Source organism: Pteropus vampyrus, unplaced genomic scaffold, assembly GCF_000151845.1.
Source record: "Pteropus vampyrus isolate Shadow unplaced genomic scaffold, Pvam_2.0 Scaffold77, whole genome shotgun sequence".
Classification (NCBI taxonomy): Eukaryota; Metazoa; Chordata; class Mammalia; order Chiroptera; family Pteropodidae; genus Pteropus; species Pteropus vampyrus.
In genome coordinates, this window is record NW_011888858.1 from 4,692,945 (window position 1) to 4,720,424 (window position 27,480).

At 40.3% G+C, this 27,480-nt stretch overlaps 1 protein-coding gene across 1 annotated transcript in view; it reads left to right on the forward strand.

The window, feature by feature from the left end:
• LNX1 (ligand of numb-protein X 1) overlaps window positions 1-27,480 on the forward strand; it is a 90,539-nt gene that overhangs the window by 54,104 nt on the left and 8,955 nt on the right. Inside the window, exons 2-6 of the mRNA XM_023532111.1 lie at window positions 6,229-6,470; window positions 6,981-7,133; window positions 11,427-11,629; window positions 14,035-14,406; window positions 25,156-25,290. Coding sequence (XP_023387879.1) covers window positions 6,229-6,470; window positions 6,981-7,133; window positions 11,427-11,629; window positions 14,035-14,406; window positions 25,156-25,290 — 1,105 coding nt within the window. The remainder of the gene's footprint in view (window positions 1-6,228; window positions 6,471-6,980; window positions 7,134-11,426; window positions 11,630-14,034; window positions 14,407-25,155; window positions 25,291-27,480) is intronic.

Here is a 27,480-nt window from a genome sequence, read left to right on the forward strand (position 1 = left end):
TCAAGAGATTTCACATTAAAAACTGGATTTCAGCTTCCAAATTGCTCACTTCAGCAACACTGGGCTTGTCTTTTTTTTAACTGATGCATAATTGACACATCATATTAGTTTCGGGTGTACAAAATAACGATTCGAAGTTTGTATATATTGAGAAATGATTACCACAATAAGTCTAGTTAACGTCCATCATCATACATAGTTAGAAAAATTTGTGTGTGATGAGATCTTTTAAGATTGACTCTCCTAGCAACTTTCAAATATGCAGTATAGTGTTATTAACTATAATCACCATGCCGTGCACTACATCCCATGACTCATGTATTTTATAAACAGCAGTTTGTACTTTTTAACCCTTCGCCCAGTTTGTACCCTCCCTTTACCCCTGCCTCCGGTAAGCACTAATCTGTTCTGTTTCTATGAACTTGTTTGTTTTTTTTTCAAGATTTCACATATGAGATCATACAGTATTCGTCTTTCCCTGTCTGACTTACTTCACTTAGCATAATGCCTCAAGGTCCATTCATGTTGTTGCGAATGGCAAGATTTCATTATTTTTTATGGCTGAGTAATATTCCATTGTATATATGTACCACCTTTCCTTGATCCATTCATCCATTGATGGGCACCTAGGTTCCTTCCATATCTTGACTATTGTAAATAATGCTACAATGAACATGAGAGTGCAGATACCTTTTGAATTTCTGTTTTTGATTTCTCTCGATAAATACCCAAAAGTGGAATTTCTGGATTACATAGTAAGATCATATGGTAGTTCTACTTGTAATTTTTTGAAGAACCACCATACTGTTTTCCATAGTACCTGCACCATTTTACATTCCTACCAATAGTGTGTAAGTGTTCCTTTTTCTCCACAGCCTCACCAACACTTATTTGATGTACTTTTGATAATAGCCATTCTAACAAGTATAAGGATATCTCATTGTGGTTTTGATTTGCATTTCCCTCATGACTAGTGAGTGATGTTGGGCGTCTTTTTATGTATCTGTTAGTCATATGTATGTCTTCTTTGGAAAAATGTCTATTCACATTCTCTGCCTGTTTTTTAATTGGATTGTTTATTTTTTGCTAATTACTTATTATATAACTTCTTTATGTATTTTGGATATTAACCCCTTCTCAGATATAGGATTTGCTAATATTTTCTCCCGTTCTGTAGGTTGCCTTTTCTTGTTGATGGTTTTTGTTTATGGTTTCCTTTGCTGTGAAGAAGCTTTTTAGTATGATGTAGTCTCACCTGTTCACTTTTGCTTTTGTTTCCCTTGTTTTGGTGTCAGATCCAAAAAAAGTCATTGCCACGACTGATTTCAAGGAGCTTGCCACCTATGTTTTCTTCTAGGAGTTTTATGGTTTCACGTCTTATATTTATGTCATTAATTCATTTTGAGTTAAGTTTTGAGTATGATGTAAGATAGTAGTCCAGTTTTCATTCTTTTGCATGTAGCTGTCCAGTTTTCCCAATACCGCTTATTGAAGAGACTGTCCTTTCTCCATTGTATATTCTTGGTTCCTTTGTTGTAAATTAATTGGCCATATGTATGTGAGTTTATTTCTGAGAAATCTGTTCTGTTCCATTGATCTATATGTCTGTTTTTATGCCAATACCATACTATTTTGATTACCATTGCTTTGTAATATAGGTTGAAATCAGGGAGCATAATGCCTCCAGCTTTGTTCTTTCTCAAGATTGCTTTGGCTATTCGGAGTCTTTTGTGGTTCCATCCAAATGTTAAGATTGTTTGTTCGATTTCTATGAAAAATGTCATTGGCATTTTTATAGGGATTGCATTGAATCTGTAGATTAGTTTGGGAGTATGGACATTTTAACAATATTAATTCTTCTAATCTATGAGCATTCAATACCTTTGCATTTATTTGTGTCTTTAATTTCTTTTATCAATGTCTTCATGAAAGTTTTCAGTACAGATCTTTTACCTCCTTGGTTAAATTTATTCCTAGGTAGTTTATTCTTTTTGATGCAATTATAAATGGTATTATTTTCTTAATTTCTACATCTGATATGTGATTATTAGTGTATAGAAATACAACACATTTCTTTGTATTGACTTTTATATCCTGCAACTTCACTGAATTTGTTTATTAGTTCTAAAAGTTTTTTGGTGGAGTCTTTAAAAGTTTCTATATATAACATGTCATCTGGAAATAGTGACAGTTTTACTTCTTCCTTTCCAATTTAGATGTCTTTTATTTTTCTTGCCTAATTGCTTTCGGGCTGGTCTTCTTGAGACAGTGTTCAGCAGTCTGCCGGCAGCTGCATCCTTGAAACACCGCTCATTATGGACCCCACCCACCCTGACTTCCCTCTTCTCCTCACCTGATTAGCATATGAGTTTGTAAGCCTGGTTTAAAGTAGGATCAGACTGGGCAATTAAAGAACTCAATGTGAGGAGCAGACTCGGCATTTACCTAATTCAGAAGTGAACTGAGAGAGAAGGAATGTCAAGGAAGTTAGCTACCCAGACTGTTGTGTAGTTACGCAGACTGTTATGATGAGGGTATTGAGGTTCCTTTTCTTGTGAACGGCTTTTATTCTTCTACCATAAGTGGGTAGTTTACTGTCAGAAGGGAGCCTTCCCCTGCAAACTCACTCGTGTTGCCTGATTTGCTGAACTCGGCAGAGGACACCCCATCAGAGCTCTGTAAATGATGCCTGGGGTCCATCCTGCTTGAGGTCAACTTCCGTTAGTAGTGAACTCATGGAATTTTTGTAAAAAGCGGGTTTATTTTCTCTTCTTGCCCCCTACCCTTGCAAATAAGACAAAAATTCCATGGTATACCAAGGTCAACATTCTTATATCAAGACTGACTTGCCTCTCTGCTCACTTTGAGATAGGAGCTCAGAATTCAGGATCTTCATTATTAACAACAACAATAACAACAACAAAAAACCCACAACAATTTTCAGAGTGGCTTTGTTGAACAGACAGCATATCAAAAGTGCATGGTTTGTTTGAAAAATGGTTTTCCATGTTCCTTATGTTCGTCTTTCAAGTTCATGGCCATCGCCCATCACCACCTGAGAGTACTTAGTGCTCAGGATAACTGAAAAAGAGAATAAATCCTGCTTGCTTTGAGCATAAATCCTGCGTTCTTTGTTCACCGTATGTTCCTGTACTGGCCAGCGCTAATCAGCTCTTTCCTTCTCCTCCCTCTTTTGTGCTTGTAAATCAAGAGGCCCCAGTATTAGTCAACACAAAAAAAGACAATTAGTAAGTACAAGCTACTACCTTCATAGATCACTCTATGCCTCAGATTCAAACTAAGCCAAGAAACTAGAGCAAGCAATATTACACAAGTATGAGTTGCTTTAGCAGAACCTTTATTACCAACGCTTATGAGTCTGAACGTTTGAATCTAGATTCTGTATCCTCTCCAGCTGTTGTAAGGATAGCTGAGATATGAGGCCATAGGGAAGGCTTACTTACCCATTTTATGAGGTTTTCCTTACCTGGACTCAAATGTGTCTTTGGAACTCCAAGGACTTAAAACAGCAATAATTTCTTAATGGTATAGTCTTGGGATTCAGATGTTTTAAATATTTAAATATTTAAACATATTTAATCCTCCTCACAAATGTGGCAGCAGAATAAGATGCCACTTTTTTCCACTAGGATATGCTATGTCCCCCCAGAAAGCCATGGCTTGTGCCTTTGCCAGCCATTTGTCCGATTGGAAAATTCATTTCCTGCTCTGGCAGAGTGCATGGTTAAGGGCAAGGGCATTGCTGCCTTAAGAAAAGATACTTTCCAGTCCAACTAAATAGTCTAGGAACTTCCTTCTCATGCATTGCTAACCAAATACTGCTGGCTTGCATTGAAGTGTTCCACTCATGTAGTTATGACTTTGGAGCTTCTCAAATGCATGCTGGCTTTTATTTTTTCCATCACGCAGTGCTTCTTCCAATTTGAGTTTCCCATATCAACCACTTTGCTATTTTTAAGCAGAACAATTCCAAGCCAAAGTAACTAATCAGAAAAGTAAAACCTCATCAATTCAAACTGGGAGCTTGAAGTCTTTTAGTGAAGGAAAGACTAGCATTAGAAGCTAGAGTCCCGTTTCATCTTCTCTGCTGTGAGGATGTAGGGTTGTATAATCAAAGTCCTTTTCTACTAATAGTAAAACCACGTTTCATCAAATCAAAGATGCCACTCATTATAAGAAACATCATAGTTTAAAACATATTTAAAACAAGAAATGTTTTAAATCTGCCACTGTTAAATTATCTCAAACACCTTTAAAGATATCCCTGCGATGTGTGGATTAGTCACATCAGACTCTCGTGGCTTAGAAATCCATTCAGATGAATTTGGTGACCTCTCCTGCCCTCTAGTTGTATTGTTTGGCATGAAATAGGTCAATTCTTTTGAATGATCTCAGTAACAAAATGTAACATCACTTTTCATCTCCTTGAGAGGATATCTTTCTTTCTAGGCAAATATAGCATTTGCTTGTCTCTTTGGGAAAATGTGAAATCTCTATCTTCCTTCTAATGATGAATATTTACTTCATTGATAAATTTACATGCCAGTGCTGTTTTTGAGACTTCTTATGTGTACAGTAACTTTTCATTTCAATGCTGAATCATAATGTAATCTTTTCTAAGCCATCTAATGACAAGCTCAATGGCATAGTACCAAGAGTTGATGCAAGTCAATAGAAATGACAAGATGGATACCTGCGACCATGTTTGCCATGCTCAGGCAGTGGCATCATGACTGAGGCTTGACAACAGAAGCTGCATGACCCCATGCATCATAAACTCAGAGATGTTAAAGTAAGAAAAACCAAGCATTCTAGAATGGATGAATTATGAAAGTACCTACAATCTATTGAGAACTTACTATCAACATGGCAAGGACCTTAACTCTTGACCAGACTTAATATCAGCCAGACCTCACGGCAACCCAAGATATATGTGCAGATTAGAAAGTTTAACCAGGTTAACGAAATTGCCTCATATCACACAGCTGGGTAAATTTCAGAGCAAGGATTCTGATCCAGACAATACGCCCTTCTATCCACCAGCTCTGTGGTTCTCTGAGCCATGTAAATCCTATATGCAAATTGACTGTAGACCGCCATTTGATTCTGTTTACTTTCGAGAACATAAAGCATCACTTCATATAGACTCTCAACTGGATTATTTAGCTCATCACTTTTCTGCCTTTTGGCTAAGATCAAGTACGTAAAATAGCTCAACCATATAAAGTTTTCAGGAATGAATTGATAAAAATAATTGATAATAATTAGCTCATTCATTATATGCAAATGACCACTTCTTAAAGGGGCTCACTCATATGATTTCTGCCTTCACAACAACAATGGAAACTGGTGTGGCTATCTGCAGCCACTTCCTCACCACAGTGCAATGAGATCATTAAATTACAACCATGTTATGACCAAAACCCTGCCTAAGAGCTGAACTGACTTGTCCAGTGGCACATGGAAGAATATTTAAAGCAAATGTGGACCTACATCAACTCGAACCTTAATCCGCTGGCCAGTGGGCCTGCTCTTTAATACAGATAGTGACTGGGTACAGACAATTGTGGTTGGGTTTTTCTAGGACCGTGAATGTTGTTTTACCCTCCCAGTGTTAGAAGACATGGTAAGGAATGAAATTTTTCAGTACATGAGAGCCCCAGCCCATTCTCCTGGCTGCTCTGAGATCAGCCCAGAGATAGAAGAGCAATGCTGAGAAGACCTCTGTGGCCTTGTGGTGATGGTGACTCTGTTTCTGTGGACTGTTAAAAATGGACTCCAGGAAGAGCTTTGTGTTTATGTTCAATGCTTTGGGAGCTAAACGCAAAAGAAAAGACTGAAAGTGTGATTAAGTGCTTTCATGGTCAAAATAAACACCAGCAGGAAGGAATTACCAAGTCTACATAGTCGAAGATCACCAGCCTCAAGACCTAGTCTCATAGATACCGAGATAACTTTCATAAATTTGTATTCACTGTGGAAAGTGCTTTAAGAGAATGCAATAAGCATCTTTTGATAACTACCTTCTCGAATTTTCAATTCATTTGGTTGGCAAGTGTATAATGAGTAGATACATGTGAAAAGAGAGGTGGATATAGGGGTGAGCAACTCAAATTCCCAGTGTAGCAAGCATGCCTATGTGAAGAAGCCTTGTTGAATAATGAGCAAAGCCAAAGCCATTTCTCACATGCACTGGTTTTGTTACAGCTGTAAAGGTGCCTCCCACTATGGCCTGACCAAAGACAGAAAGAGGCGCTCTCACGATGGCTGTCCAGACGGCTGTGCAAGCCTTACCGCAGCAACACTCTCCCCGGAGGTTTCTGCAGCTGCCACCATCTCCTTAATGACTGACGAGCCTGGCCTAGACAACCCTGCCTACGTGTCCACAGCAGAGGATGGTCAGCCAGTAAACAATCCATTGGACTTTGGCCGGAGCCACCGAACTAGGGGTGAGTCAAATGGGTGGTTGTCCGGGAATAGGCTCCTTGCCTTGGGATGGCTCTCTGTGGAATATTCACTGTGGAAAGTTCTTAAAATGTTTTTTTAAGGAGAAATCGTTCTGATAGTTTTGGCAGCAACCCAATGTCCAATTCTCCGAAGTGAAATGAAACCGCAAGTACCTCAGATCATTAAAAACGTGTGTAATCTGACTTGGTGAAAGGGGTTGAAGCTAGACCTAATGACTCATCACTCCCGCAGTGTCAGAACCTTCCCATTCGTGCTGCTCAAGAGAGGTGCTGCTATAGTCAGTCCAGTCCAGGAAAAAAGAACATAGATTTTTAAATAAGCCGTATCGTTTTACAGTAGAAAATTTAGAAAATACATGTAAGCAAATTCTATCATCCTACCACCTAGAGGTAATCACCGTGCATGTTTTATTGTACAAACCTTACCAGACGTGTATAGAAAGGAGGATTTCTATGAATGTGTAGCTACCATTTCATCTCTTTTTTTCTCAGCATGGCCCTTTGAGCGATCTTCCATCAGAAGCAGATCTTTTAAAAAAATAAATCGAGCTTTGAGTGTCCTTCGAAGAACAAAGAGTGGAAGTGTAGTTGCCAACCAAACTGACCAGGGCAGAGAAAATTCTGAAAACGCCACTGCCCCTGAAGGTAAATGAACTCTCTGCAGGGTGGGAAAGAGCTGGCCTTCCAGAATGACCTCCAGGTCATGACCACCTGACCAGCACTTACCTTCTATGACAGCTCTCTTCTCAAGGGTATAAAATAGTTCTTATCTTGATTGGCCTACTTCTCACACAAGCAGAAGTTATTATTCTCTGTTTGTATAGATTGAGGGAAAAGGCATTGGAACCCTTACCTTCAGATACTAGTTTAATACATGTAAAGAATAATTATAGTCAATAAGTGAAAAGCAGTTAGAACAGTGCCTGACACAACAAACCCATGTTATTCAAAGGTCAACTGTAAATGCTATGTAAGTATTTATTCTCATTATGACTATGTATGATATGTGGTTCTAAGTGTCTTCCATGCATTAACTCATGTAATCCTCATAACAACCGTATGGAGTAGCTGCTATTATAATCCCTGTTTTGCAGATGAGAAAACTGAGGCATAGGGAGCTTACTTAGCTTGCCCCAAATTACCTTGTTAAATGCTGAATCTAGGAAATGCCACTCTAGAATCCATGCAAAGTTGCTATTGGATCTTAGATACTCTGTGTTTTCCCCAGTATAAATGGAGTTGAGGAAATACTGCCCTACTTCCTTCATTTTATGTTAGAACTTTGGGGCAGTAAAAAAAAAAAAAAAAAAAACTTGAGCTTTTCCTGTGTGTCAAGTGGTGTTCTAAGTCACTTAGAAGTCACAACAGTGCTAAGGGACTGTCAAGCTCATTTTATAGATGAGGAGACTGAGACCTAGAGAGATTAAGTAACTAGCCCAAAGTCACCCAGCTAGAAAATGGCAGATGTAGGATTTTAACTCCGGTTCTCTGGCTCCAGAGCCCACTCTCTTAACCACTGGCTAAGTGCCCTTCACTCCTAGGGATCAGAAGGTAGAGCTCAAACCACTGTCCTGAGCATGCCTTCAGAGAATTTGTGAGTCATTTTATAAGACCCTTTCTTGTTTACTTATCACCTCTCACCCGTACACACACACTCACTCACACACACATACATTGCTTGCTCTAACTATCCTGAACTTATTACAGTCCTGTAAATACTGTCTTTTGCTCACTTCCATGCTGTTGTTCAGCCTACACTCCCAATCACTTTCAGCTGGCATTCCAATGCCTCCTTCCAGGTTCAGCATAGGCTTTGCCTTCTCTCCGATTCCCTCAGTCCTCGTGTTCTTGAAGCACCTGTATCTCTATTATAGATAGCAATGATCACTTTTCGTTGTAACTGTGCCAGTAAGGATAAGGGTTCATTTTCTGAGCCTTTGTATTCTCAAGGCCAAACAATATCTGGTGCATAATAGTGTTCAATGAATTTTGTGCAATGAATCAGTGAAAAGATTAGAACTTCCTTTCCATCAGTCTCCTCTTATTTAAAGACTCCTTAATTACACTCTTACATAGTTTTCTCCTGCCTGAATTAGATTTATTTGCATGTTTATTGCAGAAACAACTTTAACAAGAGGTTACTATGTGTAACCTAAGCTCTGTAATTTTGTATAAAGACTATAAAATCCAGTTCCTGGCTTCAAGGGATTCATTCAAGACTAAAAAGAATAATATAAAATGCCATGAAGAGTGAGGTATAAATAAATGATAATGGCAGCCACAGGGATAGCAGTGTCACATTCACCTGGGCAGTATAATCCCTAGTTAAGGACTGGCTTATGATCTGGATGGGCATTGAGATCTTGACCATTGGAAAGTAGTGGGAGATAAGGTTAAGGTCATATCAGAGAGGGTCCTGGATGTCACTTAGGAGTCTGGACTTAATTTGGAACAGCGAATATACCTGAAAGCTTTTGTACAGAGTTATTGTAGGATTGCAGCTATGTTTTAGGAAGGTGAAGATGGCAGCCGTGTTGTGTGTGCAGGAGGCTTAGAGTTGGAGAGAATGGATTTCCTTAGGTGCTCCAGGAAAATGTTGCTGTGGAATAGGGTGAGGCATTCAGATTCAGCGAAGCTGATAGTGACGTCCTGTAAACTCTCACGGTATGGTTTATCTCACCTTTTTATGTTAGTAGTGTTTACCAGCTGCATGACCCTGGCCAGGTTACTTCTCTAAGCTTTGGGGGTTTGTCATCTAAAAAGAACAGAGATAATAATTATCTATTTCATAGGATTGTTAGGACTGAACAAAAAACTGTGAGTGCAAATTGTTTAGCTCACTGCCCAGCATATAATAAATTCCTAATCAATAATATTATATCCCTTAGTCCTTGAGTGAAGACAAAATATTGAACAATTTTATTTCTTTCCAGAACAACACAAGTTCGGCAGTTTAAAAATTACGTTAATTCTCCAAGGTCACTAGGCTCTCACTGGCATGGCTCTAATGAACCTCATTTAACGTGTGACTGTGTATGTCCTTTTGGACTATGAATCAACATCCTTGAGTGTTTTAGATTTGGGAGTATGGTTTCTGTAAATCTGTTGGGAGAGAGAGTGGAAAAGGAGGGGGAGGAGAGAAAGAAAATCAGCAGCTTTGATTATTTCCAAATCCTTATTTACTCAAAATATATTTTTTTAATTTCCATTCCCTTGTCACCAGATCTGTTGCAACAAATGCTTGTGGTGTACCCTACTTAATGTAATCAGAGTAGTTTAAACATTAATTGAACTCAATAACCCTAGTGCTGTTAGCACCAGGAACTGACAGATTAAGACGGCCGCCCACAGCCTCACGGCAAAGTCAGTCACTTACTTTAAATCTCAATGGAGGTTAAGGCCCAACACTTAACAATGTTTCTGGCTTCCTCTGGCAGCTAAATTGCTTTGTTTATCATGTTCTACAATACTCACAAATTACTTTAATTCTTTTTGTATTATTCCTAGAGTATTGAGTACCCGCTAACGAACTCATAGTTCATTAGGGAAAATGGACTAAGGTCATGTGTTTTGAAAATAGTCACAAAGAGTGCATTATGCAGAATCAAGCCTGTAGTCTTGATCTTCCCAGATAACATAATTAAGGAGACTCTTCTGGCAGAGGCAGTTGTCAGCAGCTAGGAGACAGAGCATCTCCACACTACACATCCAAACTTAAGTCTCAGGCAACTCGGGAGGAGCGCTCCTTCCACCAAACTGGGTGTAGCCCAGCCAACATTTGATGGTATCACCTCTGTGCACTTCTGTTCTAACTGGAGTAGAGAGCAGCGCCAGTCAGCGATACCAGCTTATAGGTCTATAGGGCAAGTCCCCTGTGGGTTTCTCACCTGGCTGTGAACCCCTGGCTCCAAGGAAACCTGAGGGAGGTGACAGGAGGATGGGTCATTAGGAGCCCCGGATTCTGATCTGGCTCTGAGAGCTACCTAACTTTGTGACCTCTAACCTGTCACATGACTTCGCATCTCCGAGCTTGAATATCCTCACTTGTAAAATAAAAGTTTGACTTGCTATCCAGTTGCACAACCACTGGAGCACGTCTTCTGTTTGTGGGGACAGAGAGAGCATTAACTATTTTATGAGAAAGGAAAGTCCTCAGTTAAAAGATAAAGTTTGAAAACGCCAGCCTAGATGACCTCCGAGTGTCCTTTTAACTCTGAGTGTGTGTTTCAGGCAGATCTGAAAGAACCTCTTAAAGCCACCAGTTAGGGCTGAGCCTCTTATCTGATCACGAATCAGGTTGTTTGACTTTATTGACAACAGTGTCCAGTAATAAGGCCTGGTGAGTCCTTATGCCTGAAAAGCAGGGAATTTCAGGAAGAAATCTTCAAAATGATCTGACAGGGCAGAAGAGCGGGTTTGTTCTATTTTATCCCTCAATAAAAACGCAGTCTATTCCGTAAAGACCTGTCATTCATTCATTATTCATTCATTCCTGTTTACTCAGTAAACATCGGCTGAAACCTCTTGTATGCAGAGATCTATGGAACAGCCAGAAATTATGTCTTCAAGGATCTTAGAGTCCAATGGGGATATAAGAAACAGGCATCTATAATAATAGATGGTTGGGTGCCATGAGAAATATAAAGCCTTATGGAAAATGAGATGGTTAGAGAGAGCAGAGAAAGAGGGATCAGTGCAGAGTTTAATTGGAAGGGATCATTTCATGCAGGCCTAAAGGAAAAATTGGGTTTAGTCCTAGGATGAAAAACATTCCAGGCAGAGAAACTTCGCTGGCACAGAGGCAGGGAAATGGAAAACATGTCCGAGGAACAATGCATAGTTTAGTTTGGCTGAAACCAAAGCTTGGCAAGAAGAAGAGTGGTTGGAAATGTCCGTTGGGTGGGCGTCTTAAATAAATACTGTCTTGGTGCATTTTAGTCTTTCCAAGGTTGTATCACCTGATTCCAGATGGTGAAATTACCAGCGTCAAGATCAATCGAGTGGATCCCAATGAAAGCCTGTCCATTAGGCTTGTGGGAGGCAGCGAAACTCCACTGGTCCACATCATTATCCAGCACATTTATCGTGATGGGGTGATTGCCAGAGATGGCCGGCTACTGCCAGGAGACATCATACTAAAGGTAGAGACTGTGGCCGTAGGGCCATGGAAAGGGGCTTAACAAAAATCACTTCAGAGCAAATAATTGGATGGATGGGTGGATACATGGATGGATGGATGGATGGATGGATGGATGGATGGATGGATGGATGCATGCATGAACAGATGAAATATTAAAACAAATGTGGAGCAGTCACTTGCCACAATTACTATGTTGATGTGCTCTGAATATGAGATTTGCAATTTAATTGAGATTGGTCTTTGTCCCTCCCTGTCTTTCTCATTCTTTCACTCACCTTTCTCTCTGGAGACAAGTATTTCTTTCTGTCTCTACGTCATTTTGTCTCTGTCTTCTCTTCCTTCCTCTTTCTTCTCTCCTCTAGCTTCTTCTGTCCTCCCCCTTCACTTTCTCTACCTCCTCTTCTCTCTTGTTTTCCGCTCTATCCTCTCTCCTTTCTCCTACTTTAAGTAACAATAACATAAAATAATATAAAACAAGCATATATCTTTTAAAATTGTTTTTAGAGTAGATTAACGGAACATTTTGTATTTTATCTAATCACTCACATTCACACACCACTCTAAAGTAAATTTCCTGTAGCTTAATGGCTCTCCATGAAAAAAAGTAACCCCTAAGCTTTCCCCACCAACCCTCAGACATTACAGGCGAGACAGGCAGTAGAACAGAATGCCTTGGGCATTACTCTCCTCTGAGGCTTGACTGAGGGGAAGGACATAAGAGAGGAATTTTCAGAAGAAGGGAAAAGATAAAGGAAGAGTTGTTATCGGACAGAAGTCAAGCATGTGCCAAAAGTGACAAGAAATCTCGCTCTGGTCATTTATTTTCTATATGGTATTCAGATGACCGTTTCATCCCATCACTTCTAGGTTGCCGAGGGTCCAGCTCCTGATACATCATGAGCTGTTTCTCTGGCCAGAAGTTCTTATTCTTTGGGATAAGAGGAGAAATAATTTAAAGCAGTCATCATAGAAACACTGAAATTCTCACTGGCCTTCGAGGGTGGAGTACAAAGCAGGGCCCATCAACCTCAAGGTACAGACAGCGGTGTAATTGGTGACACTCTGCATGGCGTCCTCTCAGTTCTAGTGAAAACTATGCAGCCTGGGAGGGTTATATAATAAAACATTTTGATTCTTATGGCCTTCAACTGGCTCTTGCAGGCAAAAGGGCTGCCAGGACTGTTTAGCAGGCGACCCTGACCTTCTCTTGGCCTGGAGGTGAGGGGGAAAACAAGACACAAGATAAGGAGATAGAGCAGAGTGAGTTCTTTAAGCTCACCTGTGCATGGGCAAAGGTGGTGAGCCTTATCTGTGCGGGAGGGAGCCTCCATCCCTGAAGACGCAGCAGGAAACCAGGGATTGTACATTGCAGAAAGGGCTTTTAAAATTTCACTGCAAAGCTCTTCTAACAATTGGCTGCAAGTTCAGGAAATCTTACCAAACCATAGAAATTCAAGAAGATTGTTTCTCTTCTGCGGGGCCTCCCTCCTTGAGCACAGAGTGCAGTGCTGCTATGAAATTGTTTTCTTCCAGACCAGTGACTACCACTAGGGGCCGTGGCCTTAAGGCTGGGCCTGCTTAGCCAGGATAATTAAAACCAGGAAGGCCTGAGCAGCCTCAGTCCCGCAGATCCTTAATGAGGCACAAAAGAGACGGTTGAGCTTGAGGACATTTAAGTAGCATCATAAAATGATCCAGTCTTTCAATAAAAGAGCCTAGAAACTTCTATTCACATTAGTTTGTTTGAAACTGGAGAGATTTTTGTTTTGTTTTGTTGAGAACATAGGCAAAAGACCTTGCAGGCCACCTTGGAACCTGGTTCATTCTCTCTGTCTATGTCTATGTCTATCTCTCTTCTGTTCTCTCTCACACACAGACACACACACAGACACACACACATACACACGCACACACAGTAGCGGGGCCTGGAAGTTTTAATATGGGTGACTCAGAGAGAAAAATTCATTTGGAGATTTCTGGAAAGAAAATGTCAACTCAGTTTGAATTGAATAGCACTTTAATGTAGTCATTTGAGCTTGATGGAAAATTTTCTGTTCTCTTTAGCCTTTTCCTACTTTTTCTTCCTTTTTCCCACCTCCCCCAACTAAAAAATAAATTTGGCAAGAGAAATGAGAGTTAGGGGATTGTATAAATGAATTGGGGGGCCCGCGTAAGGACAAGGTTGAAGAAAAATGGTGTCCACTGAGAAAGACCTGAAAAGGTGGTGCAGGTGACACGCAGTGAGAGCAGGGCGTGAAGTAACGTTGGACGGTGGGGGTGCTTAGACATAGGATAAGGTAACAGAGCAGAGGGGCCTTATGGAGGGGTCTTGGGGATTGTGTGGGCCTGGGCCTTCCAGGGAGGGTTGTGGCAGATGGAGCTGACAGCTGGGTTCCCTCCCCGCAGGTCAATGGGATGGACATCAGCAATGTACCTCACAACTATGCCCTGCGCCTGCTGCGGCAGCCCTGCAGGCTGCTGAGACTGACTGTGCTGCGCGAGCAGAAGTTCCGAAGCAGGAGCAACGGACAGGCACTGGACCCCTGCGGGCCCCGGGATGACAGTTTCCATGTGATTCTCAACAAACGCAGCCCTGAGGAGCAGCTTGGAATAAAGCTGGTGCGCAAGGTTGACGAACCAGGGGTATTCGTGTTTAACGTGTTGGATGGTGGTGTGGCGGACAGACACGGTCAGCTGGAGGAGAACGATCGTGTGTTAGCCATCAACGGACATGACCTTCGATTCGGGAGCCCAGAAAGCGCAGCTCATCTAATTCAGGTAGGTCACAGTTCATTCTAAAACTCTCAGCATGAGCGGGAGTGCTCATCACCCTGACCACCCACCCTGTTACCACCACATGTGACACCTCCCATTTGAGGAGGGCCATGTAAGAACATTACTCAAGCAAATGATGTGTCTTGGGGGTCGCACACATTCCTAGGAGTTACCCATCCAATTTGATGCAAGTAAATACATTGGGTTATGTCCTGCAAGCTCACCAGGTTAAAATCACTCAAGGTAAGCAGGGTTGTGTCATCCTGTACCCTGTATGTTAATCGCAGACTCAGGGGTAGGTCATTTCAGATACATTCTGGACACATCCAAGACATCCCGTTGCACTAACCACCATAAGAAGCTGTGTGTGTAATCTCTGGAGATCATGTGGACAGAGCCCACTGTAGGACTGGCTAAGGCTAAGCCCTGTCTCCATGGCTATGTCCAGGCCCCCTGGAAAGCCCACAGAAACTCAAGTATAAACTTGAGAGGAAGTCCCCTCATAGGAGAGGTATGTAAATTATTGATCATTCAGGCAAATAGAGTTTCAAATAACCTGACATTGGTTGAAACTAATTCACTTTCCAACCAATGTAATGTCATCAAGCCCCAGTATGCGTCTTGTTGACTTTGGTTGGGTCAGCCTGGGTTTTTCTAATGTTCACTGAGCTGCCAGTTTTATTCTTAGAAGGACAAGCTTTGTTCTTTTCATATTCTGAACAATTCATTCACTTCATTAAAACAATAGGTATTAAGTTTCTGCTGCTAGCCTAGCTCTGGGTTAGGTGCAGAGAACAGAGAGATGATGACTCTCAAACTGCTCTATCAAAGGAGCCCACATCTAATAGGGAACATGGACTTTTTCTAAATGACTGTCATATGGCATAATGGAGAAATTATGCACTGAGCTGATACAGATAAAGAAGCAATTTTTGCTTGGATAGGCCTAGGAATTCTGCAGAGGAAGAAGATCCTAAACTGGGGCTTTGAGGGATCAGAAGTCCTCTAGGTGGATGAGGCAGGGAAAGGCATTCTAAGGAGATACAACACAGAAGAACATTTCACTAAAAATATGCTAGGGAAATGGTTAATATCTGGAGCATAGTGTATGTCATAAAAAGCAGCAATAGATAAGGCAGGAGTGATAGGCAAGGGCCAGATCATGTAGAGTGTTACAAGCCACGCTAAGGAACTCGGACTTTATTCCCAAGGCCATGGGGTGTCGCTGGAAGACTTTAAGAAAGGAAGTGACAAGATTTCCTAGAAAAATCTTTTTGGAGGCAGTAGAGAGCTAATGGGAAAAGGGCAAGGTTAGCGGCAAGAAATATTTGCAAGTATCTGGCACGTCATATCAGCTTCCACTTAGTGACAGAAGTGACTTTAAGAACAGAGTTAGCATCAGTAGTTGACTGAACTTTGTACCAAGTTCTGTGTAGGATGACAGTCAGAAAACAGTGTGCCCTCAAGGACTTATCTAAGTACAAATAAATCTCCCTACCCTTGGGTTGCAGCCATGGCATTCTTCCAGGTGTTGTCAACTCTTTTCACTATTGTGTGTGTCTTATCTCATTTCTTTGAGGAGAACCAAATGGTGGGTGATGCTGTCATTTTAAATGTAGACAACCTGAGGCAGAGGTTAAAAGGGGACTTAACCTGCTTGTTCCATCCACCAAAACAGGGAGCTCACATGATGCCTTGTCCCCTGAACTGTGGCTCTTGGTGGTGTCCCAATTCCAAGGTGATTCTCAGCCTGATGGATCATCCCAGCAGGGCACAAGGTCATGTATGTAGAAAACAAAAGAAAAGTTACAAAGAACGTTTCTCTTCTGGAGTTTATGTCATCTATTCCCAAGCTCATATGCCTAGCCCCAACTTCTCCTCTGAACACTGCACTTCATACCCAACTACCTGCTTGGTTTTTCCATGTGAATGTCTAAAAGGCATCTCAAATTTAATGTTCAAAACTGAATGCTCGGCTTCTCTGCCCTCTACCCCGTCAAACCTGCTCTTCCCTCAGTCTTTCCTGTCTCTGAAAATGGCACCACCATTTACCCAGTTACCTGGGCCAAAAAGAATCTTTACTGTCTTCAGCATCCCCCTCCCACAATCCACCTCTCACTACCTCCATGGCTTCCATCAGCCAGGCCACTATCCACTTTGGTTTGGGCCACTATAAGAACCTCTTCACTGGTTTCCTCACTTCCACACTTGATCCTCTACCTCTGCTCTCAGCAGTTAGAATGACCACTTTACAAAGTAAATCCCATCACGTCCCTCTCTTGCACTCAGTCTCTGAAGCGTCTTAAGATACTCAGATTAAAAATTGCAAAGACATACATAATCTGGCCTTTAGTTATCTCTTCAACTTCAGTCCCTAAGCAAAGGGGAAAATTTCTAGTATTCTCCCCTTTGTTTACCCAGGCTCTGCCACATTGCCTTCCTTCTACTCCTCAAACATTTCAAGAATTTTTCACCTCAAGGCTGATGTTCTTGCTGTCCCTCTGACTGAAAGAAATCTTCCAATTATCTACATAACTCATTCAGGTCTCTCCTCAAATGTCACCTCCTCAGAGAGGCCTTCACTGACAATCTCACTTAAAACAGCATCTTCCACCTTCGATTCTATATCCTCTAATCTACTTTACTTTGTTTTTCTACCAACTAATTATTATTACCTGCCAATATAATATGGTATAATATAGTAGACTGTTTTATCTCAAGCACTTTGAGAAATGCCTGGCAATAGTAGACACTCAATACAGATTTGTTGAATGAATAAATTGAGTCAAATTATAAAAATGTATGAATATATAAAATATAATTTACACATTTCATCTCAAAGGGATTTTTTCATCAAATCAAAGAAGCACCAAACCTACTTTTATGTGCTATTTGTCCCCAAGATAGGATCTCTGTTTTCTGTCCCCTTGAATTCATTCAGTTATTATTGGCTGAACATCTTCTATGTGCCAAAAGATATGTAGTACAATAGAGAACAACACTGATACAATTCCTGGCCTCACAGAGTTTGGAATATATTCCCATATCTGATCTCGAATACAGTCAAGCCAGCATTAAGCAGGTGGTTACAGCCTATGTGTGCCAATGAGTGAGAACAGAAAATAGACAATGTTTATAAAAACACTAACCCATGAAAAAGGAAGAACCCTTGTTGTTTTTCTTCACAAAGAAACTGAATTCTAAGCATGATTTTTTTTTTCCTCTTTAAAAACTAGACTTTTAGATATCAGTTTTTTTGTGTGCATAACACTTGCTAACTCTCTCTGCAGGTCGATCAGTGCAACTTGCATTCCAGAGATAGTGCCAACTACACTTCGCAACAGGCAAAACAAAAACTCCCTTACTCATGTCATTTGGAAAATTTGGCATTCTAAATATGATTACATATGATATTCTACTTTTATAGACTAGTAATGGAAAAGGATATTTTTTCCCCCGAGAAAGTTAATTTATAAAATCTTGCCTAACAGTGGGACTTCATAAAAGATTCTCCTGCTTACTAAACAATGCCAGTGTGCTTTATAAGCAGAGGAAGAGAAATTTCAAAAATGGGCAAAGCTAGTTGGAAAAGATGGAAAAAAATAGAATTCTGGGAAAACCCAGTTAGGCAATCTCGAGGGTGGATTTTATTTATGTGATACTTTAACACACACCAGGCTGGAGGCATTAAACTAAGTACCCTTCAAAGGCGGAAACTGAAATTTCCAACCAATCCTTGGCTTCGTTGCCCTTGCACTTACTCCATGAATCATATTTGCCTTACAAAGAAATTCTCAGACAACATGTCCTTTTGGTCATGTTTTCTCCCACAGTACCACACATTCTGCCTCTCTACATTATTTCAGGGAAAAGCTATTACAGAGAAGCCACAACTGTTTTAAATTTGACCGACTTTACATATGTAGAGTCCTAACCTCAGCTTGCTCAGCAGCAGCCCTGGGTGCCAGACCCCAGAGTTAGGGAAACCGAGAGTCAGGCTCCTTAAGAGGAGGAATCCTAAGGAGACAGAAACTTCAAATACAGGGACGTTGACTTATTTAAAACTTAGCACAGCTTTACTTTTCTCCAAGTCAATTTATTTTTTTTGAGCACCATGGCTAGAATACCTGTGTGAAAGAGACAGCTTTGTGGAACTGTCTGGTATCATACTTAAAATGAGAGAACAGAGAAATATGAACCAAAGATTTGAGACCCTAGGGGAAAAAAGACATCTCAACATCCGAAACCTTGGAGATTCAAGATATATCTATCCAATATTCAGTATGAGAATGATTTATTCTGAGAGTTATGCCTGTGTTGAGATGCTCTCATTTATCTGCAATTCTGGATCAGTGAGTTCATATTTATTTAGTAGTTCAAATATATACAATTAATAAGTGAAGAAAGGAAATATGGATTTCAAATTTGAGTATTTTCCTTGTGCCTTTTTTCCCCAGGCAACTTCCAGACTTGATGCAAAAGCTAAAAAAATTCGAAGCCATATTTAGTGGTGATGATGAGTTTTCATTAATACTGACATATGTGTGGCTTTTTTCCCTTTCGCATGAATTAATATTGAAACGAGAAGTTATTTCATCAAAGAATAACTGACAACCAGGCTCTTCAAACTTTTAAAAAGAATGTGATAGGTCTTTAGATGGAGACAGAAAGCAAATAATGGACTACTCACGTTACCTACTTTTGTTCTAAATACGTAATTCCAAGTCATGAGTTCTACTGCATAACTGGAAAAAAGGCAGAAGTTCGTACCCTGGAACTAGTAAGAATTGTCAATGAAATAAGACCTGATAGATCTGTATGCTTTTTACAGATCAGCACAGCTAATATAGAATCAAATCCCTATTTAAACAAATTTTCTTAGCATGATATTGTAATAAATTTCATGTACACAGACTAATACATAGATTTAAAAACATTCTTCTTGAGCCAAATTCTTACAGTCCAAATGATTTTTACATAAAGCTGCAAATTTCATGCATTCTGGGGAATCTTGAAACTTCACTACTCTTACTTCAGCCCATATGTCTCCCACATGCATGTTTTTTCTTACATGGAAGAGAATTAATCATGAGAGTAACTTCTAGATACCATAAAAGAAATGGTGTTTGAGGCAAAGGAGTAGGGTCGTTCTGATGACCCAGCAGTTAGATTCAGGGGACTGTATATGTCACACCACCATCCTCTTATCCCCTAAAATATATGTGCTTCTGAGAACATAAGGATGAACATGGAGCCACGGTCTGGTGGGAAAAAATAGACCAAATTGCTATCTCAGATTTCCCTGTGTGCCCTGGTCACACCTGAAGGGCCCTCTTCACCTCTTTTCCTCAAAGACTCCTTAATTTCCTTTTTTCTTGGCCAAACTCTTGTATCTCTTAGCTTACTGAACTAACTGCCATTTTCCTAGCAGAAGATAAAAACATTTTTTAAAATGTGCTTTGCTAAAGTTTCCGTGGTGAACAAATCGACACATACCAATTTTGCTTTCACCAAACTCATTTTATAGGAGCAGCATCAGCTCACAGTATACCATTAATTCATTCTGGATTTACGTTTCTGGAGCCCCCAACTTTTTGCTCAATGAGAAGTAATTTGTTTCTCTGAAGTTCTCACTGGAAGGAGGGTTAGGGCAAGGACTTTATTTCTGTACCTCATTGTGTAGTACGTTGCCAAGTCAACAGGAATAACTGATGACTTTGGTGTTTTTTAGCATATCAATCAGTAACCCCGTTCTAATTACTCCTGTTGTCTGTATTGCCCGGTAGGGTCTGTATGCCATACATGATCTCAGAGCTAGGCTGCATTGCTGTAATGTAATCCATAGGGGCCCTGCGAACCTCGCTGTCATCTTTGAATTGATCAGTAATGACAAAGACAGACATCTATGGAGTCCTTGGCTTCATAGAACACAGAGACAATCCCCTATGCGTGTATGAAATGGCAAAACGAGAACTCTTTCGATGAGGTCCTAGATGCAGCTGATCTAGCGGTGAAAAACCCTACTCCGTGCCAGTCAGACCAAAACTTGTCTTCTAGGTCCAGTTGTGTGTGCGTCTGTGTGTACATGTGCACATACACACAGACACACACACTACTCAACTTTATTACAGTCCAGAGTTCATTAAATTTTTCAAATGACTTGAAAACATTAAATATTGAAAAAACCAGGAGTATTTGACCTGGAAAGGAGAAGCACTAAGGGAGGGCAATGAGTTATCTTTAAATAGGGTTGTCACATGGAAATTGATTTCGGGTTACCCTACAGGGCATAGCTAGCCCCAGTGGGCAAGCAGGAGAATAGCGAATTTAAGCTCAACCTGAGGACAAACTTTCTAATTAGTGCTATCTAAAAAAATGGCCAATACTGCCTTGGGACACAGTGAGTTCACTGTCATTGGAGGCATTGAAGCATGAGCTGGGTGACAATATAGCAAGGATTTTGTAAGGGAATTGAAGCATGGGCTACAGAGAAAATGCTAGATTAGATGATGTCTGACATCTCTTCCATATCTGACTTCTAACTTTATGGAAACAGCTCCACAATTCCCCAGGGCCCTGCGAGCATAAGAGGGATGAACTGAGAATGGTACTTGAGCAGTTGCTGGAAGGGAGACAAAAGTGGGACAACCCCAAACAGCATAGAAAGAACCATCGCCACAAATATATATTGAAAATTAAAGCGAGATTATCTCTAGGATCCTTGGAAACCAGTGGGGAAAGCAGATGCAGGATCAGGTTTTTTTTGTTGTTTGTTTTTTGTTTGTTTGTTTTAAGAAACAATCATTAAAACCTCCGATGTTAATGGATGGAAAGTTAAGCTGAGACAAGCTCTCTAAACAGCTTATATCAGCTTAAATTCAAGTTATAGCTCTCACTTCTGAAACAAGAGGGCCACTAGTCAAACATGGGTCGCCGGTGAGCCTACCGTGTTATGAAGGGTGCTGTGTACATGGTTTGCCTGCTCTGAGCAGCACAATCTCAATGCCCAATAGTCCCTTTGGAGTCTTTTTGTTTCAGGTGGTTCTATAGAATAATGCCTGGGGCATTAGGGGCAGACACGAGTGTGATGACTCTTAACCTGAAACTTTATAAAACAAATACAAGTAACATAGTGATTGAACCCACATGAATTACATACAGTTTACCAAACATTTAAGCATATGCATTCATGCATTTATAGATAGATGATAGATAGATAGATAGATAGATAGATAGATAGATAGATAGATAGATAAATAATAGATAGATAGATGACAGATAGATAGATAGATAGATAGATAGATAGATAGATAGATAGATAGATAGATAGTTAGTTGATAGATAGATAGATGGTAAAGCAGCAAATAAATTTGGTTTAACTCCAGTCCTCCTTTGCAAATGAATAGGTGAAGACTTTGGCTAGGTGACCTTGAAGTACAGGTACTCTATCAACGCTTGCTCTGCCTTTAATTATCATTGACTCTCTGAGCCACCTCATGGGCCCATGCAAAGTCAGGACAGTAAAAAGACCTCCTCTGTTCCAATGTATAGCTCTACAAAATGCCTCTCCTGGCTCCTTATGCAGTGGCATCTTTGATTTTTCCATCTCTCTGCTCTGTGAAGTTTCTGGTCTATGTTGCATCCTGACAATATGAGCAGTTCTTATCAGCCATAGTAAATTTTGTAGATAAAAGAGCCATTTCCAAGTCGAACATGATGAAATAAGACACACTCTCAGAGTTCTCCTTCCAGCTATTAGAGACGGGATTTTATTATTTTTAAATGGACCAAATACAAATGAGGCTGTTGGACTATGGTTCCCTTCTGTGACCTCTACTTAGTCTCATCATATAAATATTATTGGCAGTTTTGAGTCATATCTCAAATGCACAGAGAAAAATAGGCCTTAAATAGAACAACAAAAATCAAACCTTTCCATGAGAAATGCTACTCAGTTTTAACCCCCTGGTTTTCTCTGAATATAAGAATTTTCTTGTTTTTTTCAACTAGAAGTCATTGGTTCTACCTCTAGAAACTCTAATGTGTGTTACCCATAACTCTTTCATGGCACCTACTCTGACTGTCTCCAAGTAGGACAAGCTCTGTGATGACAGGAGCCATGTCCCAAAGGCTCCTAGTGAAGTGCCTGGCCCAGAGCCGACATAGGTCACATGTCAGAGGACAGAATGGCTGCCAACAAGCTAAGGTTCACAGGGGAGAATGTGGGTGCCATCAGAGTCCCTTACGCTTAACCCAGACAAAGGAGAGAGGCAGTTTAATGCCTTGGACTCTTGGAAGAGAAAGGAGTATATGGTACAGCAATTAGGCTGTGCACCTTGTAACCGGAATTTGCCTAGAGCAAAACTGAGGATGTTTAAGGGAGAGAAGCAAGGAAACGTCAAGTGAAAAGTTCTAGCTCTCGCCATGTCTACTACTTGTGCTTGCCATAAATGTTAAATAGTCCTTCTGACCAAATTGTAACATCTTAAGAGATGAAAGAGGGAGGCTATTCTACCTCTATCATGTAACATGTTCTTGCTTTGAGGGTTTCTTATTTAAATGACAGGTCTAGTGCACCTCTCTTCATGGTACATATTTTGTGGGTATGAAATAAAGAAACAAGTTTCTGCCATTCTCTCATTCATTCTCTCTGTGTCTCCCCCTCACCCCCCTTCTCACATTTATTACACATTTCATACCAGATTCACATCCATGGAAAGAAAGACTCTCTGGTGCTAAGGGCTGTTTCTCAACACTGAATCCAGCTGTTCCCAAGAGTTAGAGCCAGGACAAACACATTAGCCCATTTTCCACCTTAGACTTCAAACGCTAGGAAAGAAAGTGCATCAAATAGAGCCTCCCTGAGAGCAATTTATAAGGTGGCTGGTGAGAGCCACGGACCCAGCCTTACAGGGAATTTATTTCCACGTAAATTGATACCAGGGTTATTTATTGGAGTATTCTGCCTGCCAACAACTTGATAGATGGTAAAGCATTTGAAAATCCAGTGAGAAATTTGTGCTCGAAAATGTGAATTAAATAGCTCTTGCAGACTGCTCCTTGACATTTTGGATTTTGCCTGGCAAGTTGATTTGTCATGTAAGTCTCAAATTTTCTCAACTTTTATGAGGTGGTTAGGTCATGAGACTGCCTGGTCCAAAGTGAATGTGATACAATATGCTGGCCTAGACACAAACCCGTTGCTGAAATCCCTCAAAATGTTGGAGTTTCCCTAAAGATAAACAAATTTAGGCTCAGCCATCAAAGTTTTGACTTGAATGTTTGCCACTTCTTATCTCTTAATAATTTTTGCTTCAGAAAGGTCCCAGAGATAATCTCATTAAAATAAGCGAGGCTTATAGTATACAGAAAGAGACAATTATTACAAAATACTCTTCCAAGAATTGAGTTTAGTTGGCTAATACCAAAGCTCGTGTCAACTTGCTTCATTATTGTTTCCTGGGCTTGTTGTTTTTGTTCTGTTCTGACACAGGCTGTTTATGTGATGGGAAACACCAGGGAATTCAAGATGGGCAGAGGAACAGAAGGGCATGTACCTAGTTACTGGGGAGACCAGCATACATATGACTGAGCTTTATGTGAAGGAAAACGAGTGAAAGACTTGAACTCTCTTGTTGGGTCCTATTTGGTAGGATTTTCTCAACTTATGCAAAACAAATCAATGGGCTCACCATCTACTGTGACGTTTACAATAGATACTCTTATGGTGCTTCGGCAATTGTTTTCGAAGTTCATCTAATTTACAACTACCCAAATGATGACCCTTGAGTTTTAAGAGAGCCCTGAGGAGAGATGTTTATTAATATAAGAATGTAAAGTCATGAGGGTTTGGGCTGGTCAGTGTTGGACAATAGTGGGGATCCGATTTCATTGATGGGGTTTCATTACCTAAGGTTTTTAAAACAAGGTCCTAGTTCCTGAGACTGGGAGTGAGTTATGTGCTGGGGGAAGGAAGATGCAGAGAGGCAGGAAGCAAATATTTCTACGCCCATTGTCTGAGGTCATGGAGAAGGATATGGACTTTCCATGGTTGCCTTTCATGATCTGACTTTTCTGTGGTCTGATAACCACACCTCTGAAAGAAGGCAGACAGGCCAATGTCTAGCTCTGCTGTGATGGTGAGTGGTCAGGGGATGGGATGAAGAGAGGAGCCCCTACAACTTCTCCCTTCTCTACCTTCCTTGTTCCCAAACCTAGTCTTTTTGGGGGGACCTTTCTAATAAAATCTAGCCATATCTCAGCCACTATCAGCTTTTACTAAAGTGCTAGGTGAGGTCAGGTGGCTACTTCAGTGAGGGGTGGGGCATCAGGGAGCCCTGTTTATGTATGTTTCACAGGTCTAAGGTCTAGTCTATCTGTCTTGCAGATCTGGAGCTCATCTTTTCCAATGTCCTAAATGTCTGAGACTATCAGACTCAGGGTTTCTCTTCCTGCAGTGGTAGTGTTGCTACCACCTACTCCATTTCTTGTTCTGTATTGTTTACCTTTGGTCTTAGACCTTTGGTCTGGGTTTCAACTGGGCTACTATTTTACACTGCACACCCTGTTCTATCTGGAAAAGTTTTCAGACATGGCTGTGTGCAATGGAGCCATTCATTGGATAAAGGATAACTTTAATATTCTTGTCAAATTACAAAGGGTAAAACCAAATTCACATTTTGGTAAGCCCCTGGTGCTGGATGCTTGGATGGAAGCTCTGAGAGTGGCTAATGTCTGTGTCTTATCATCTAGGCCAGTGAAAGGCGTGTTCACCTCATCGTGTCCCGCCAGGTTCGTCAGCAGAGTCCTGACATCTTTCAGGAAGCCAGATGGAGGAACAGTGGCAGTCAGTCCCTAAGGCCAGGGGACAGGAGCAACACTCCCAAGGTGAGGCTCAGCCAGGGTCTGTCCAGTGCTCCTGCAGAGAGCTGTTTCTTAGGAAGGCTGCACACTTTAACATTTCTAAGTGTCATCTTTGGACTTCATCACTTAAACACTATTTGACTTGTCTTGTAAAAGTAAAAGCCCAAAGTCCCTTCTTCCAAATCTGTTGAGATAACAGGTGTCTTCCATCTAAGCGGGAGAGAGGAAGGTGCAAAAGAGTTTTGGAACCTGATCTTGCGGACCTCATATGGAGACCTAATTTCTAGTTTAAGCCAAATGTCATATTTTTTCAACAAGCATTTCGTTTAAGGACTGTTTTCATTCACTTTGGAATGAAACAAGAGGTTTATTTGGCTTCTGGTTTTTGAAGTTCCCAGTCTGCCTGAAAATTCATAATTCCTCTGCTATTCTTAGTTGTTTGTTTTTGCAGAAGGATCCAGAAGAATAATATAAACACTTGAAGTTCATGTAACATTAGGGAGTGGTGGGGATTGGGGCAAACCCGAGAGCACATGTCCATCTCATGGAATTCGAATCTAGAAAAAATTTAAACTATGGATGAAGCAGAATACATTTGTAGGCAGAAGGCATCCCTCAGGCCAGCAATTTGCAGCCTCTCTTTAAATGAGTGGATTCAGCCCCATTTCTACTTTTGTCTGTGGCTAATATCAGAGGCAGTGTGGTAACCTTTCCATTTGGATGGGTGTCTTAAGCAACACAAACTTTGTTTAGATCGGCTTTAGAGTCCTATTGTGTTGGCTTGGCACCCTATTGTGATGGCAATGAGTTTCTAGCCATCATTTCTTCCAGGATCTGGTTTCATTAAATCACCTGTAACTTTAAAAAAATTCTTATAGGTAGTCCATTCTTTTTGCTACAAAACTTTGGGAATGCCAACATTCCACATCAGGCTGTTTATTTGGAATAACTCAAGATTTTGAGTTGTTGAACAATGTATGCAGAAACGATACTCAAAATTTTGATTGTGGAACATCTCTGCTTTGCAGACTGTTAATTACACAACCTACGAAGCTACACCACCTCCCCTTTCTCCAGCCAGCCTTGCCCCATAAACCCTTAAATTCCAGGTTTATTCACAATAAGCAATCTAGACAGACCAAGTACCTCCTGCTAAAAATTTTATGGATAATAAGGACTTGCTGGTATCTTTTCACTAATAAATACCATTAGTGTGTTTAAATTTAATTGATGCTATTAATGGAAAATCAGTTTATTTGCTTAATTAGTTTTAATCTAACTAATTATAGTTTAATTAACTATTCTAGTTCATTAAAGCACTAAAAATGAGGCTTCCACCAGCACTGTGGTTTTATAATCTCTTCCTCCTAACTAGCATGAATCATGGAAAGGGCTAGGACGGGCTGATCGAATTTTTGCTGCAACTCTCTGTCATGTGTTCAATTATTGGAAAACATACATAACAAACTGGCCTAGTGGGAAATTGTAATTATTTTCATTTTAATTTATAGTTCTTGGCTCATTTAAGTGGATAAATATTTCCTTTGTTTTCCTAAAGGAGTATGTGGCCAAATGTGTACATTATTCAATGAATATTTATTCACAACAAAATAATTAAAGCCTCACTAATTCCTATAACTGGAGTGACAGGAGAGAACTCAGTGTAACTTCTGGAATATTTCATAAAGCATATATTTAGTTAACACTTTTTTTAACCAAAGTATTCTCAGGTAGAAGTCATATCTTCCATTTGGTTACATTTGTTTTAGCCACAGGTTTTTGCAGTATGTGAACATTCTTACCCATTTCAAAGACAAGATCAAAGGAAGCTTGAGTGATTACATGATTACAAATCTCATAAGCTAATTACTATCAGAAAAACAAATAATAAAAAATGTTCAAGCTTATTACATAGAAAGGCAATTAAATTATTGGAGTCTTTTTTTTTTTACCCAAGAAAATACTGTAAATATTGATAAAACCCAGTATTGACAGAATTGTGGGAAATCAGCATTTTCGCAATGTATTGGTGAGATTATAAATGATAGAACTGTTTCAAAGGTAATCAATATCTATCAAAATGTAAAATGCCAAGGCTCTTTCATTTAGCCATTGTACTTCTAGGACATTAGCCTAAAGAAACAGTTACACAAATGCACAAGATATGTGTGTCTAAGGATGTTCACAGTGTCATTGTTTAATTTTGCAGAAGAT